Raw genomic sequence first — 15781 nt, 5'->3', positions numbered from 1 at the left:
ACACCATTTCAAATAAAATCACAGCGGACTTTGCTACCAAACTCTGCCATTTGTCCTTCCCCACAACAACTTCAAATTTGGTGATGACCTGTTCCTCCAGATCAGCAGCACAGCAATGGGCACCCACATGGCCCCACAGTATGCCAACTGCTTCATGGCAGATTTAGAACAGCATTTCCTAAACTCCTACCCACTCAAACCTCTCTTATACCTGTGATACGTTGACGATTTTTATTATCTGGACACATGGTCAACAGACCCTGGACACCTTCCACCAGATATTCAATGACTTTCACCCCACCATCAACCTAACAATGAACCAATGTATGCAAGAAATACATTTTTGGACACTACTATAAAAATACAGGATGGGCGTATAGACACCACCTTATACCGTAAACCAACTGACCGACAAACATATCTACATGCTTCTAGCTACCATACCAAACAATCCATTGTATATAGCCAGGCCCTACATTACAGCCGCATCTGTTCCAACTCTACAGACAGAGACATTCACCTAAGAGATCTACGGCAAACCTTTTTAGAACTAAAATACCCACCTGATGAAGTTAAACAACAGATCAACAGAGCCAGACTGATACTCAAAGAGAACTTGCTGCAAGACAGACCCAAAAAAGAAAATAACAACACCACTAGTAATCACTTGCAGCTCCCAAGTTAAAACAGTTCAACGCATCATCAGAGATCTACAACCTCTCCTAGACAATGACAGTTCTTTCTCAAGCTCTGGGAAGAAGACCTTTCATTGCCTACAGACAGCCACCCAATCTTAAACAACCAGACTTAACATGGACACTGGTACCAGAGCCTACAATAAACCCAGATGCCAACTTTGCTGCCACATACACCCGGACAACACCATTACTGGCCCCAACAACATAAAACATACCATCTCAGGACTATTTAATTGCTCATCTAACATTGTGTATGCCATCAAATGCCAACAGTGCCCTTCATCTCTCTATATTGGACAAAAAGGCCAAACCCTATGCCAAAGGATAAATGGACATAAATCTGATATCAGGAATAACAAGACAGAGAAACCAGTAGGAGAACACTTTAATCTCCCAGGACCTTCTATACAAGATCTCAAAGTAGCTGTCTTATTACAAAAGAATTTCAGAAATAGACTGGAAAGAGAACTTGCTGAATTGCAACTTATTACCAAGCTTAAAACCATGGAGAGACGTGGTCTGAATAGAGACATTGGATTCTTATCTCTTATACACGATAAAGCTATTTTAACTCTGAAGTTTACTTCTGAATGTTTGCCCCTCTTTCCCCCTTGTATCTAAGGAAGGGCATTGAAATTGAGTAAGAATTATGCAGATATTTTAAGATAACCTTGCTTTGGACAGTGATACGTTTCAGGGCATCAGTGAAATGGCATGCAATTTGGATGGCATGCATCTTGGCAGCTGTATGTTTTCTGAGAATCTGTGCCCTGCTGTTTTCTGTGAGATTGCAAATATACTTAGAGAGCACCTTGGACCATTGTGCATACTGCAGCCAATTATGCTGGATTTGTTTGTTTATTTAAAGTATTTCTATTCCACCTTTATCCCAAGTTGGGATTCAAGACAGCTTACAACAGTTTTAAAAACATTTTAAAATGTGAAGTAATAAAAACAATCTAGTTAAAAACAATAGTTAAAATACGGTAAAACACACTTAGAGCCAGTATTAACATACTGATTGCCTTGATAACAAGCAGCCCAGTAGTGAACATAAACTGCACCTGGTTTTTAAAGCTCTGTCTAAATAGGAAGTTCTTAACCTACTGGTGAAATGATAACAGAGATCTGGTCTAACCCCTTTTGTGAGGGAATCCCACAATATAGGAAAAGGCTTGCTCTCCTGTCACCACCAACTTTGATGTTATTGGGACCAAGAGAAGATGCTCTCCCACAGATCTTAGCACCAGGGCAGGTTCAAAAAGAGAGATAAGCTTTCAGGTAACATGGATCCTAGCCATATAGGATTTAGGTGTTGAACTGCTGCACTACTGACTTTGCAAAGGTTTTTCTTTGAGTTTCCTGAATTATCTTGTGTTCTGGGAATGTTTGCAAACCCACTTGGCAGTATAACTAAGGTTACATATATTTTTAATATGTGTATCTCCCCTGTCCTCCGGGATGGAACTCAAAGCAATGAACATGGAAGCTTTTCAGACCCTGCCCAGATCTAAACTTGCTTAGCGTCAGCAAATCAGTTGCACTATGTGCCTTCAAACTATGTGCCAAGTCATAATGAAGCTGCCCAGAGTCTGTCTAAGCTGCTAGGGTATACCCTGATCACCAGCAGCTCTCCGGTGGATTTTTCTTTTCTGGAAAAAAAAAAAAATCCAGATCAGTTGGGGAGCAATTCTAGTTGACTAGCACAGACATTTTTTATTTTTTAAAATCTTTTTAAATGGTCCAAGATGAATGCCACACGTTTGTTTAATGAAACAGAAAGTAGCTGCTGATTTGTTCTTGTTGCCCTGTGGCTTCTCACTCTCATGCAGCTTGAAGTGAGAGCCATTGCTGCAGCATCAGAGGCAGACTCCTTTACCAGGTTTATAAAAATGGTTTTGAGGAGTGAGGCAATGTTGTTACTGCCTTAAAAAAAAAGCTGAATGCACTGCAGTCAGATCCAGGTTGTCCTCGTGTGCCCTTTTTAATGGAGAAAATAGACTGCCTAGGTAACAGTTTAAAAAATGTGTGCAGCCCTCTTCTACACATCTTCACCTGTAAGTAAAACCAACTGTTTTCAGTAAAAACAAAAAAATTCCTTCCAGTAGCACCTTAAAGACCAACTAAGTTAGTTCTTGGTATGAGCTTTCGTGTGCATGCACACTTCTATGACTATGGCAGACCAACACGGCTACCTATCTGTAACTGTTTTCAGTAAGAACTACTTCCTAGTAATGGTGTGTTTAGGGTTGAAACCTTCGTGCTTAGAAAGTCAGAGATGTGAGAGAACAAAAGAGGTAAACAAATCTCAGATCCTTTGTTCATACACTACACTTAACATCCTGGCTTTTGATGTGCAAGTTAGACCGGTTTGAATCTCTTTTGTTACTGGAGACTCCTGTTATACTAGCTGGGTTATATTCAGAAATGGACTATGGAAATGAAATATTAGCATATGGGTGTGGGGCTTTGTAGCAGTCTATGTTGCTATGACATGTAAAAATGAAAAAAGTGGGGTTTTTCCAGAGCATCAATTTTATTTTGTGTCACAGTGTTTAGGGCAGTCCCTAGCTTAGCCCCATCCTTGGCTGCTTTCAGCTCATGTATACATGCAATAATTGGAGGGAAAGCATTATGTGTGTTTTCCCCTTTGTGAAATACAAATTTCAAGACAGACAATGATGCAGCCTGGCTGTATTAAAAAGGAAGAGTTTACTTGGTTGCTTTTCATTCTTGAGGCCCCTACAGTGGCTGCCTGCACAGGCCTTTGGAAGAATAGGGTGGGAACAGTATTATGGCATCAAATCCTGCTGAAACAGAATTATGACCACATATTCAATAACCAATGGGACAGGAGATGTGTATTCATTCTTCCATTTTGGAGTAATATCTTGGAGTAATATCTTGGAGCTGCCTCCTTGGTTGGAGATGTCTCCCTATGAACTTTTGGTTGTAATGTGGAATTTTTTTTGGGGGGTGGGGTAGTGAAGTGTTGATCCCTGCTGTAACCTTCCTTTACTGAAATTCTATTTTGCTTTTTACGAAGCTTACTCAAGTATAAGACTGTAGCTTGGCATCAGTGACAATTTGACTATAGCTCTGATATTTCAGCTGCCTTTTGTAATGTGCTGTGCTAGATGCTGTACCATTCTTAATCTATTTTTATTGCTGCTTTTATTTCTTACATTGTATTATACTGTACAGTGGTACCTTGGTTTGCCTAAGTGGATTACACACATCAAACCCGGAAGTGCATGTCCCGGGTTGCAACCTTTTTTTGGATTACAACCCTCCCCCCCCTTTTTTTTTTGAGGCCCCATTGGCAAAAGCGTGCCTTGGGTTACAACCTGTTTTGGTTTACAAATGGACCTCCGGAACGGATTATGGTTGTAAACCAAGGTACCACTGTATTACAGTTTGAATCGTAGAATTCAGATTATAATACAATAAAGTGCATTTAGGATTACAATAAAAGAAGCAACAAAAGTATAATTAAACACATGATATCTAATGGGACTATACCATGGTATGTGGCTCATAGACCAGAGTTTGGGAGTTAGAGTTGCTGCACTAAGGAATACTTCCCTTCTGGTTCAAGATAATTTTTTCATGCTCTGGATTTGGAGTAGATGGAAAGGGTGATTTCATAGCAATGCCTAGCAGCTTGCTTTGAATCATGACTCAGTGATGTGTTGGAAGGGGAGCTTACAGTGCTTTTTCAAAAGGGAAGTTCAATCAGTTCTCCCTCCCAGTTCTCCATTAACATTTCCTGCCTGGGCCAGTGGCTTCCTATAACTTCAGGCGGGGTAGCTTCCCATTCCAGGAGAGGCAAGGGGTGCCTGCAGGATTTTCTCATCAAGTGTCTCCAGACTGGCTAGCAGGAAGACAAAGGGTTGCATTCCTTAGCAGTGAGGGTCGGAGGGCAAAATTTCCCACAAAGCTTGCTCTACAGGAGCAGAGGAGGGAAAAGATTAGCTGAGGAATCTCCCCGCTTCTGAGCCAAGGAAGAATCTCCCACTGACAAATACAAATTGAGCAGGGTTCAAGAACGATAAAAATAAGCTGGTTAACGGGAGCCAAGAGAAAGGAAACTCCAGGAATGACGCGCGTGTGTGTCCTCCCCTTAGGGTTTCAGTTCTCTGTCTGGAGAAAATATATTTAGGAAGAGGAGGGCCTTCATCTATATGCATTTGCTGCCTGGTGCCCTAATTGTATACCCTGCTTTCTCCCTTTTAAACAAGACTCATCTAAAAAGTTCTAGTGAGGGCCTTTTCTGCAGTGGCCCAATACAAATTTAGTCTGATGATAATGGAGCATGGTCAGCAGTCAGTATGTTGACTGTCAGCTGGGAAAGAAAAATAGGGCAAGAAGTGGGGACGAGTACCTAACAGCTTACAGTATCCTTACATGGCTGTCTAGGTTTTTAGGCATCTGTTAGAAGGTGAGGATACACTGCATAAGAGCCCCACTGACTTGGTCCAAAAGGCCCATCTAGTCCAGCATCCTGTTCTTACAGTGATCACCAGATGGCTGTGGGAAGCCTGCAAGCGGGGCCTGAGTGCAACAACACTCTCTCCTCTTGCAATTTCCAGAAACTGGTTTTCTAATTGCTGCTGACAGAGGAGGTAGAATATCACGGCTTGCCTTGTCTCTTATCACTACAATAATCAAATGCCACCCTCATTTTTGTTTAGTGTGTATGAGAACTAAAGCTTTTAGCATCATGGCGCTAGTACTTTGGATAACTGTTCCCATGGACATTAAACAGGCAATTACAATGTTTTGTTGCCAAGTGTTTTGTAGAGAATTACTTTGATTCAGGGTTGGTCGTTGGTTTTGTGTTTTATGATTTTTTAAATGATTTTAATCAGCTGCCTAGAGTGGTTGGGGCAGCCCAGTCAAATGGATGGAGTACAAATAATAAATTAACAAATTATTATTATTTTACACCATATATATATATATATATATATATATATATATATATATATAGTTGGTGGTTTATAAATACTTTTATCAAACACATCTATAAATGAACATGTTGCAATACTGAAACGAAGGGGACTCCACTATCTCTCTCTCCATTAGGAGGTCCTCTTATCCCATAACTACGAAGCTTACTCAAGTATTTTTTGTGAAGGGTTTTTTCAAAGTCAGAGTTGTTTCCAGTGTTTTTCCTACTTAGAGCAGATCTATTGAAAGTAATGGATATACCTAACTTACGCCCATTTATTTTATTGGGTCCACTCTTGAATTGGATACAACCCTATGTACACAGTGTTGACTAGATCACCTCTATATGTTGGTTGACACTCAAAAGTAAAATATTTACTAGGAGTTCTAAAACACCTATTGTTCTTTTGCAGGACTCAGTTGTCCTAGGGTGAGGGTTGCTGTACTTGACTAGATTGTTTTCAGTTGATGTCATGATAAACCTGCAATCCCACGTTTGCCTGCAAAAGCAAGCCTCATTGCATTCTGTGAGACTTGCTTCTAAGTAAGTGCACAGCACTGTGCAGCCCTAAGTTAATGAAAATTTCCCAGTGGCTTTGAAAACGTTTTTAAAGAGCAGTACTGAATATATGAACCAAAAGCTGGGCTTGTGTGGGGCAATTATGATGAAAGCTTATTTTGAGAGTGAACAAAAGGAATTGCAGCTGGCCCATTTAAACACACAGAGTTTGTGGCAGGGAGCATATTTCCAAGAGTGTCAAAATAGTGGGTGTGTCAAAAATGGTTAAGCAAGCTGACCCTACCAGTATCGCTTGCAATCTTGCATTGATCAAATACCTCTTGGTGTGATGAGGTGGTGACTTCAGAAGCCCTGAGCTATTCATGACCAGAATAGATTTGCCCTGCTTGATGGGGGAGGGGCAGGAACAGCTGAAAGAGCAATAAATAAAATGCAGTGGAAAGTGATCCAACACCACACTGCGTATCTGAAGTGCTTGCCTGTAGCCTTGTATGTTTGTAAAACAAAATTCCCATAAATACTAATTGTACCCACAACTTTGTACAATAAAGTAGTGCTGCTCGTGTGTTCACATCTATCAATCAAATCAAAGTGCCTGTAGCCTGCGGTGGGTTGCAGAACCCCATGTCCTTTGAGCACTGGGTGTGGTAAGAAAGACCCCCTTCCGTCCCTATGGTATGATTTTGTACACTAGTCAAGTAGTGTGTTGCACATGGAGTTCTTAAAAGCCAAAATTGCAGCCATATATTAAGCCCTGTGAAGGATGCGTCTCTCGCTCACATGCCCAAGCTGCATTCCATGGAACAAGGCCAGGGCTAGTGCTGTCTTGCATAGTATCATATGACATTTAAGCACTGTGCTTTATTCATGCCATGCTACATGGATGGACGTTTACTAGAACTTCTTTTATGTGAAACAGAATGCTGAAAACGTGTCTGTGCGAAACGTAAGGCTATATAACCTTTAAAAGGTTATTTAAAATGTAATTTAAACGGAAGTCATTGTGTGTGGCCTCTGTGAAACAGAAGGTTTTTAGACAAGCAAGAGCTTCAAATAACCCAGGGGGTGGGGAACGTGTGGTCCTGTGGATGTTGTAGGACTCCACCTCCCATTAACTCCAGCCAGTAAGGTCAGAGATAATGGGAGTTAAGAGTACAGTAACGTCCAGAAGGCCACAAGTTCCTCATCCCTGCAATAACCAATGAGCATTATTTAAGTAACTGGGTTGTGTAAACGACCCATTTTGTATCGCACGCAAATAGACTCCTTTGTGGAAATGAATTAATGTGCTCTGAAAACACCCTATGATGACCATCCACAATATATTTTGGGACAACAGCTCCCATTATCCTTAGCCATTGGGCATGCTGGCTGGGGCTGGCTGATGGGAGTTAGAGTCCAACAGCCATAGGGCTGCTCAGGGGGAACAGTTGCTACTGCTCAGTCTGGAAGACCTCATTCTCTTCTGTGTGTCACATCTCTCACAGCTGTTATGTCACTAACAAGCCTCTGTTCAGAAATGCCCCTGTGAGCCAGCTGGCATCTTGAGATACTTCAGGCAATCAATAGATAATTATTTCCCCCTTTTTTTACCAGAATGATCTCCTCTCTCTTTCATATACTTGTTTCCCTAACCATAACCACTGCAGATGTGGCTCTTTCTCATTCCATGTAGAAAGTGTTATCAGTGCTAGGAGAACCTTCAGCCTGAAAGGAAAGTTGGCTCTTGTGTACCATCAGCTCTTTATTTTGTGTCTGATCTCATTACAACTTTTCAAGGCAATAAAGTCTTATAATAATCAAAGTTAAGTTTCTGATATTAAACACTATTTTAACAGCACTATTATTAACAAATCAGCCGTATTGTCTAGAAATGCTTTGCTTCTTCCTCTACCATTTCAAATGAATCACTTCATTAATTTAAAGCAGTCAAAGGAGCAGCGGGGCAGCAGACTAAATTCGATGCAGTTACTCTCTAAAGCAGGAGTGGGGGAGCCTTTGGACCCCAAATGTTGTAGGACTTCTCCCAGCCAGCAAGGCCAATGGTGAAGACACAATTCGCCACCTCTGTTGCAACACTTCCTAGACTGTTCTAAATTAGACTCTTCTAGTTTCAGAGACTCTCCTATGATTCCAAGCTACAAGTCCCTGGTCTATTATAAGAATGAGACCTCAGGACAATCCCATGTGCAATACCAGAACTAATTCATTTGCATACCCATTCAGCTTAAAATCCCGAAGTGAACTGTACTGTAGCTTGGCATCAGTGATAGTTTAACTACAGTTCTGATATTAAAGCAAGGTAAAATCTCAACATTTGCATCAGGCTCTTGGTGGGTGGGGGTGGAAGAAAGCAGGCTTCAATAAATTAACAGGCAGATTTCATGAAGGCTCATGTGATTGGATATTCTGCTGCTGTATCAGTCTACCCCTTAATTGCACAGGGGATTAACAATTAAGAGCTTAGCATTCAAATCTATCTCTCTGGACTCCTGTCCACTAATGCACATAAAGACCAGTAAGAATGGGCAGCAAGTTTGTACCGCCAAATGAAGAAGAGCCCTTTCACACATTCTAATCTCATTCCAGTGTTGGCCACTTTTAAGCACTCTCACATTTTTTTTTTTGCATCCTGCCAGATGAACATCAGCTTTGCATTTTGTTCCTTGAGTGAGCCCAAGTCAATCTGCTTAGAGTTTACTGTTGAAGTGATCAAGTTTTGTCTTGGCTGAAAATCCCCCATCAAAAGCGGCATTAAGAACTTCATCCAGGCAGCTTGTCATCACAAAATTCAGATCCTGCCGTACGTTGGCAGCAATCTCCTCAAGATCCTTTTCATTTCTTTGAGGAATGATAATTCGCTTTAGTCCAGCTCGGTGTGCTGCTAGAACTTTGTCCTTAATTCCTCCAACCTGTTTAAATACACAGAATGAAATGGGGAGAGCGGAGAGAGTTTAAGGAGGATGCTACTGGCAGAAATAAGGCATTGTGTTATTACTATGCTATGTGCAAACAATTTTCTCAACTTGTTTTTTTAATGTTTTCACAGACCACTGCATCATACTCCAGTGTTTTCTTGCCAACTCCTCTCTTGTCTCCATGTCCATTTGTTCCCTTCATTCCTTCCTTAAAGAATCCAAATTATGTGAATGCTTGTCAGACAGATAAAATGTATTAAACATATACATAATTTGGGTTTGCAACGTGCAGATTTGAAAGGGGGGGGGCATAAAAACACATGTAACCCTGAACTATGTGTTATTTAATCAAATTTATATTCCACCTTTTCCCATCATTAAAGACAACATACATGAGTTTCCTAGATGGTCTCTCACCTAGGAACTGAACAGAGCTGAAGCTATTTTGCTGCAGAAGGCTTCCTTTGTGATGTGTGTGAGCCTTCAGGTCATTCCCTGGGATCATTAACCAACAGGACTGCCTTTAACCTGAATCACTTGTTTGCCGATCTACACAGAACAAAGCAAGTGTAACAGTTATGCAGATTCTGGTTTTTGTTTCTTGTGTGTATTGGGGATGAGAGCAGTTAGCCATATTGGTTCAGCCACCCCATTTTGGCCCCAGCCTGCCAAATGAGAACACTTAAGACTACAAATACTGGATTTGCACAAGACCTGAAACCAACCTCAAGGGAAGGAAAGGAGCAGAAAAGCCCCATCATCAGTTTTAGCCCAATGACCAATCCTGAAAAGGTCTTGATTGGAATAAGGACTGAAACTGGCAAAGGACTAATTCCTGAGATTAGTCAGTTTCTGGTCCAGTGCAAACTTGCTCTTTGCAGGCTGAATGGTGCCTTGCGATGTCACATGGAAGAGGGAGTGTTTTCTTGCTTGCTGTTGGTGACGTCAACCAACACTATGAACATTCCAGAAAGCACTTCAGATCACAATGGCCTGGGCTAGCTGAGGCATGTGTCAGTTTTGTATTTTTATTTTTGCAGCAAACCTATGATAGATGATTTTAGGCAAGTATAATGAAATCCCCACACGAGTAGTGCCTTTTTAAAAGGAAGATGATGATTAAAATCTCTATACTGCCCTGCCACCTGAGGATCACAGAGTGGTTTACAACTATATAGATTGTTTAATTTTGCCTGGCACCTAAATATATGTAACAAAGGTGCCAGGTGAGTCTCCCTGGGGAGAGCATTCCACAAGTGGGGAGCCACCTCAGAAAAGGCCTTCTCTCATATTCCTACCCCCAGCACCTCGTGGAGGAAGCACATGAAGAGGGGCTGAAGGTTGGTTCATGTGAGGAAAGGCAGTCCTTGAGGTATTGTGGTCCTGAGCCAATTAACGCTTAATAGGTCAAAACCAGCACTTTGAACTGGACCCGGAAACTAACCGTCAGCCACTGCAGTCAGGCCAGGATTGTATTCATATGATCAAACCATATTGCCCCAGTGAGTAACACTTCCAGTTCTTGGAAGTGGTGTTTAACTAAACTTCTAGGGCAGGCACATCCAACTCCCAAGGGGCTGCGATCTACTCCCATTATAAAAAAACTGGCAGTGATCTACCCATTGACATTGGAGGGAGAAGGAGCCAGAGTTGTTGAGCTTTTTTGGGGGAAATGCCATACATCGCTCACCAAAAAAAAACCACCATAAGAAAACAAATGCACACACTGATTAAGACAATGACCGTATCCACGATCGACGGCAACAAACGCCAAACACACGAACGCTTTACGCGGCGGAGGAACAGAGGGGAGAGGGGGTTGGAAACATTATTTTAATCCTGAGATCGATAAGGGTCCCGCAATCAACCACGATCTACCAGGAGCACCCAGGGATCTACCTGTAGATCACATGTCTGATCTAGGGGTATTCCTAGCTGTCATCAAGACAGAAGTGGGAAGGAAGTAAAACTGGCTGAATCTGGGAAAAGAATTCCTTCTTCAACAGCTCCCCAGAGAACAAAGTGATGATGCGGCCACAGTTTTCAATTAGGCAATATCTGACAATATAAGCCCCACCCGCTGGAATAAATTACTATTATCTTCTCTGTTGTCTTGCAAATGTCGCCTGTGGCAGATCACTAATGTAGAGCAGATTTGAAAAATAAAGTATCTGCTAATTGTTTGTTTTGTAGAACTGTGCTAACTTTACCAGACAACCTTCAGTAGCGTGACTAGATTAAAGAATTAGAACTAGTATTGGAATGTGCGGTGTGTTGGGGTTTTTTGTTTTGCAGGGGGTGGGGCAGGGGATGAGATAGAGAGATAGAAAGCCTCAACAATATCGTTATCTGCAAAGAATACTTACTGGAAGAACAAGGCCTCTTAGTGTAATTTCTCCAGTCATGGCTACATCTGAACGCACAAGCCGCCCACTGAACAAGGAGGCAAGGCAGGTTACTATGGTAACACCAGCAGATGGTCCATCTTTTGTGACAGCTCCAGCTGGGAAGTGCAGATGGATGTCTGTGTTGTCAAGGAGATCAAAACTTCCAGAAGCTTTAAGAAAGAGAATTGGGGAGGGGGGATGTTCAGTGTGGAAAATTCAAACCTGCGGTGCTTCTGGTCTTTTGTTCTTTGGGGGAAAGCAAACAAACAAATAAACAAACCACATCACTGGAGGACTTGCATTCCAGACGCTTGTTCCACTTGGCAGCAGAGCATTTGAAAGGAGATCTGTGCCGGGTGGTGGAGGAGGAGGGGGGAGGAGGAGGGGGAGACAGAAGGATTAAGGAAGAAAACACCTGTGTCAATATACTCTGCTACACTTTGAATCTGGAAACACTTTCCCAGATAAACCGGTTTAACAGCAGTACGAACACTTTCCGTGGTACTAAAATGAATTGATTGGATTAAAAATTGTGCCCCCCACCTAACTGGGCAGCAGATTATTATTTTTTAAAAGTTACTTTAAATTTTTTAAAAGTGTTTATAAGAACTGTAGCTGAATAAGGGCCATCTCAGCAGAGGCATTCCCTTCTACACATGTGAGAGGAGAAATGCTTCTTAGGTGATGATACGGGGTGCAGGCAATAAAAGCACTGGTTTCTTTCAGAATTGCTGGTTTTGATCAGGCAAAAATGTATGCTGTTCGAAGTAGTCAGTCAATAGTAAATTCACTTGGATAAATCTTCAAGTGAATGATAAAATTAGTTAGGACTGTTATCTACTGGGGCACCCAATTTTTGCAAATCGTACCTACCTGCCTAGTCACCCCTCCCCTCAAATTCCTTGTTGCTGAGGTTGGGAGACACTGAAATAGTATGAGCTATGGCACAGAGGGCTGCACTAGGCAGGGCCCCAGTGGTGAAAATCAGCTGCCCAGGTGGAGATGCTTTCTGCTAAGCCTAAGGCAAACTCACCATTGGATAAACACACTGAGCATAGCTAGGAAGTGTCCTGGGTTTTCAAAGCATACTTTGAAAACACACACCACCTTTGGGATCTGTAAAGTGGATCTGGACTGTAACTCGTGAGTAGAGCACGTGGTTTCACATGCATTCAATCCCTGGCATCTCCAAGCAGGACTGGGACTCCCCCTTGCCTGAATCCCTGGAGAGATGCTGCCAGTCAAAGTAGGCAGGACTGAGCAAGGTGGACCAAAAGGTCTGACTCACTATAAGGCAGCTTTCAATGGTTTCATGTGCCTAGTATTATCTCCGTATTACAGATGAGGGGCTGAGGCTTAAAGCACATCTTTAAAAAGCAACCTTAAGAAACCAAGGTGCAGATCATTCACACGAAGGCAAGTCCCTCAAAGCCAATACTCTGCTGTTTTTAATAGCTGCGCTGTTCTTAAAAATGGAATTTCCAGCTGAGGCCATTTACAAATTCTTTGTTTATTTGGAAACATTTCTATCTGCTTTTCAGTTTATGTATGTCCTGAGAACGGGAGTTAAAAAAATACAATCAAAGCAATTACTGCAGCAAGAAGAAAGAATTCCCAGACTAATTTAACCAGACAGCAGTGTCAAAATATACAGTACTAATTCAATTCCAAGCACTCTTAAAGATCAAACCCTTGCCCAAAAAGAGAAATTTAAAAAGAAAAGCTGTTTTACATTGGGTTGCTATAAGGCTCTTTGGGTTAACCAAACATTTAATATAATAAAATGGAGACATGTCAGCGCCTTTCTTAGCCAGCCTACTGTGTTTTGAGCCTGCTAATCATAAGCCTGATTTTAACTGGTAAAATTGGGACAGACTGCCCTGTTTGTTCTCTGCCAGTTCTTCTTATGGGTAAAAAGTAGGCTAGTAAAAAACTGAGCAGGCTAGTATTGTTTGGCGGCTAATTTACATGGGCTGTGCTGAGGCCCAAACCTGGGACCTTTTCCATGCAAAGCACTTGCAACAGTCTCCTTTTGCAACCTGCCCCAAGCTAAAAATGCCTTCCAATGTATGGTGTCTTCCAGAGGCTTGATGGCCTTCACTTCTATAGTCCGAGGCAGGCAGCAAAAGCCAGACATGTTCAAAACCTATTCTATGCATGCATGAAGCATGCGCCAGATCTTTCCATTCATGCCTTCTCACATACCATTTGTCAGTAGGTATTTCTTTGCGTTGCTGCGCAGCCAGCTGATGGCAAGATGTGCCGACTCCTTCATGACATCGCCCAGCTGCCCGGTCAGAGTCAGCTGGCCTTCCCCATCCATGCGGCTGGCTTCTACAAACATGATCTCCCCTCCTAAAGGAGTCCAAGCCAAACCTATTGCTACGCCGGGTTGATTCAGCCGCTCGGACACCTGAAAGAAGCATAGTATTTCTATGGAAAAGGACAGCTTGCTGCCAAAAATAAGGCTCCCGCTTGAAATAGGTCTTCTGATTTCAGTACTGCAGAAAGGCCAAGATGGGTTTCTCCGAATGACCCTAATAAGTGGTTTCATGTAGATGTTAAATAGCATAAGCATGGGTGTAGCTGCACTCCCCAATTAATAAGAATCCATAGCAAACTGAGGTTTTGCTCCCCCTAACAAAAGGCCAGCCCCCCTGACAAAAATCCTGGCTACGCCCATGAGCATAAGGGATAAAACTGAGCCATGAGTAACTCTGCATTGATGGGGCCAAAGAGCTGAATAGCATCTTGAACTGAGCCCAGAAACAAAGAGGGAGCAAGCAGAGACGGTATGCCCATGCTATTAGAGCATCCTTGATAATTATCAGAAATGGTCCTAGTTCACAGGCATTCTGGACAAGCTTCTAGGAACAGTCCTAAGAGGATTACAGGAGGGAATCTCAGAAGTGACTCCTGCTTATTAACTTCTACTGGGTAATAAATAAATAAATAAATAAATAAATAAATATTTATACCCCGCCCTCCCCAGCCAAAACCCGGCTCATGGGTGGCTAACACCAATAAAATTACAATAAAATGTAATAGGAAGGGGGGGAAACAGTTAATTAAAATACGGGTTAAAATACAATTTAAAATGCAGCCTCATTTTAGTAGTAGTCCATAAATCAAAACCATAAGGGGAGGGAAACATAAGGGTTAGACTGAGTCCAAACCAAAGGCCAGGCAGAACAGCTCCCTCTTGCAGGCCCTGCGGAAAGATGTCAACAGTTTTGCAGCATGGATCATTTCCAGAATCCTAGCTTTAACAAACAAAGCAAGCAAAACTTCAAGTGAAATGTTACCCTTTCACTATACACATTCATATTTTCTGGCTACACATATTTTTTCTTCCTTGCATCAGCCAAGGAAGCTAAAGACTGAAACAGCACTGACAACAGCTTTCTGAAAGGGTGGAGCTGCAAACATATACTCTGAGGAAAGTTTCCTAAGGCTAGGGTGCATATGGGTAGGGGCTTAAAATGGGTGCTTCATAGAGCAGAGCATAGAGTACTGTTTTTTTGTAACAGCAAAAATGAGTTAAAGTTTTTTGAAGTTGGCAGATGGAACTTTTCATTTATGCAGAAACCCAGAGATCTACCCTGTTCTTCAGTTTCTCCAAGTAAGGAAAGGTCAGCTCTTATACCTTCAATTTTAACTGATATAAAGGAAGATGCTTTTTAAAAAGTGCTCTATCAAACCTTCACACGGGCCATGATCTAGCCAAAGCTAAGTGCCTTTCCATCTCCCTGATTTAATGGGAGAGTTCTACAGAACTCAGTGGGATTCAGAAGTGTTCCAACTCTGGTAGGTAGTGTCTGCACCCACAGAACTTCAAGTGACCCCAGGCAGCTGTTGTACAGCTGCCAGACTGTTGACTGAGGCTGGTTGAATAGAACACATCTCACTTACAGAGCATCACTGCCTAACAGTTTGTCTCCAAGTACAATTTGAAGTGCTAGCTTAAAACCATTTAAGTCCCATATGGTTTAGGATGTAGATATTCGAAGGGCAACCTACTCCCAAATATTGAAGCCATATTTAGAGGCTCCCCGCTACACACTTCTGAGACAAAGGGCCTTTTCAGTGGTGACACCTCAACTGCGGACTTCTCTGTGAAATTCTCTCCCCAGAAGGGCACACCTATTGCCAAGTCTTGCATCCTTGTAGCACCAAGTGAATACTTTCTTATCCACCCAGACAATCTTAAAAGTTTAGTGTTAATGCTGCGGACAAACACCCCGCCCTGATTTTTAACCCGTTTTCTGTTTTGCCACACATATGAGAAGTTTAGCTTCCAAATGG

At 42.1% G+C, this 15781-nt stretch overlaps 1 protein-coding gene across 3 annotated transcripts in view; it reads right to left on the bottom strand.

Moving 5' to 3' along the window:
- Positions 1-7895: 7895 nt before the first annotated feature.
- The window catches only part of LONP2 (lon peptidase 2, peroxisomal), a 50108-nt gene continuing 42222 nt past the window's right edge, over positions 7896-15781 (bottom strand). For 2 of the 3 annotated variants that reach the window (XM_077931520.1, XM_028740216.2), the window contains exons 13-15: positions 13682-13889; positions 11456-11646; positions 7896-9083 (exon numbers count right to left, since the gene is read on the bottom strand). In XM_077931520.1, coding sequence (XP_077787646.1) covers positions 8862-9083; positions 11456-11646; positions 13682-13889 — 621 coding nt within the window. In that variant the 3' untranslated portion in view covers positions 7896-8861. Of the gene's footprint in view, positions 9084-11455; positions 11647-11756; positions 11824-13681; positions 13890-15781 lie in introns of those variants that run through there. The other variant, XM_077931521.1, reaches the window with a different exon arrangement.

This window comes from Podarcis muralis, chromosome 7 (genome assembly GCF_964188315.1).
Source record: "Podarcis muralis chromosome 7, rPodMur119.hap1.1, whole genome shotgun sequence".
NCBI classification, from domain to species: domain Eukaryota; kingdom Metazoa; phylum Chordata; class Lepidosauria; order Squamata; family Lacertidae; genus Podarcis; species Podarcis muralis.
The sequence above is the reverse complement of the archived record's forward strand: the minus strand, read 5'-3'. Positions and strand labels throughout refer to the sequence as shown.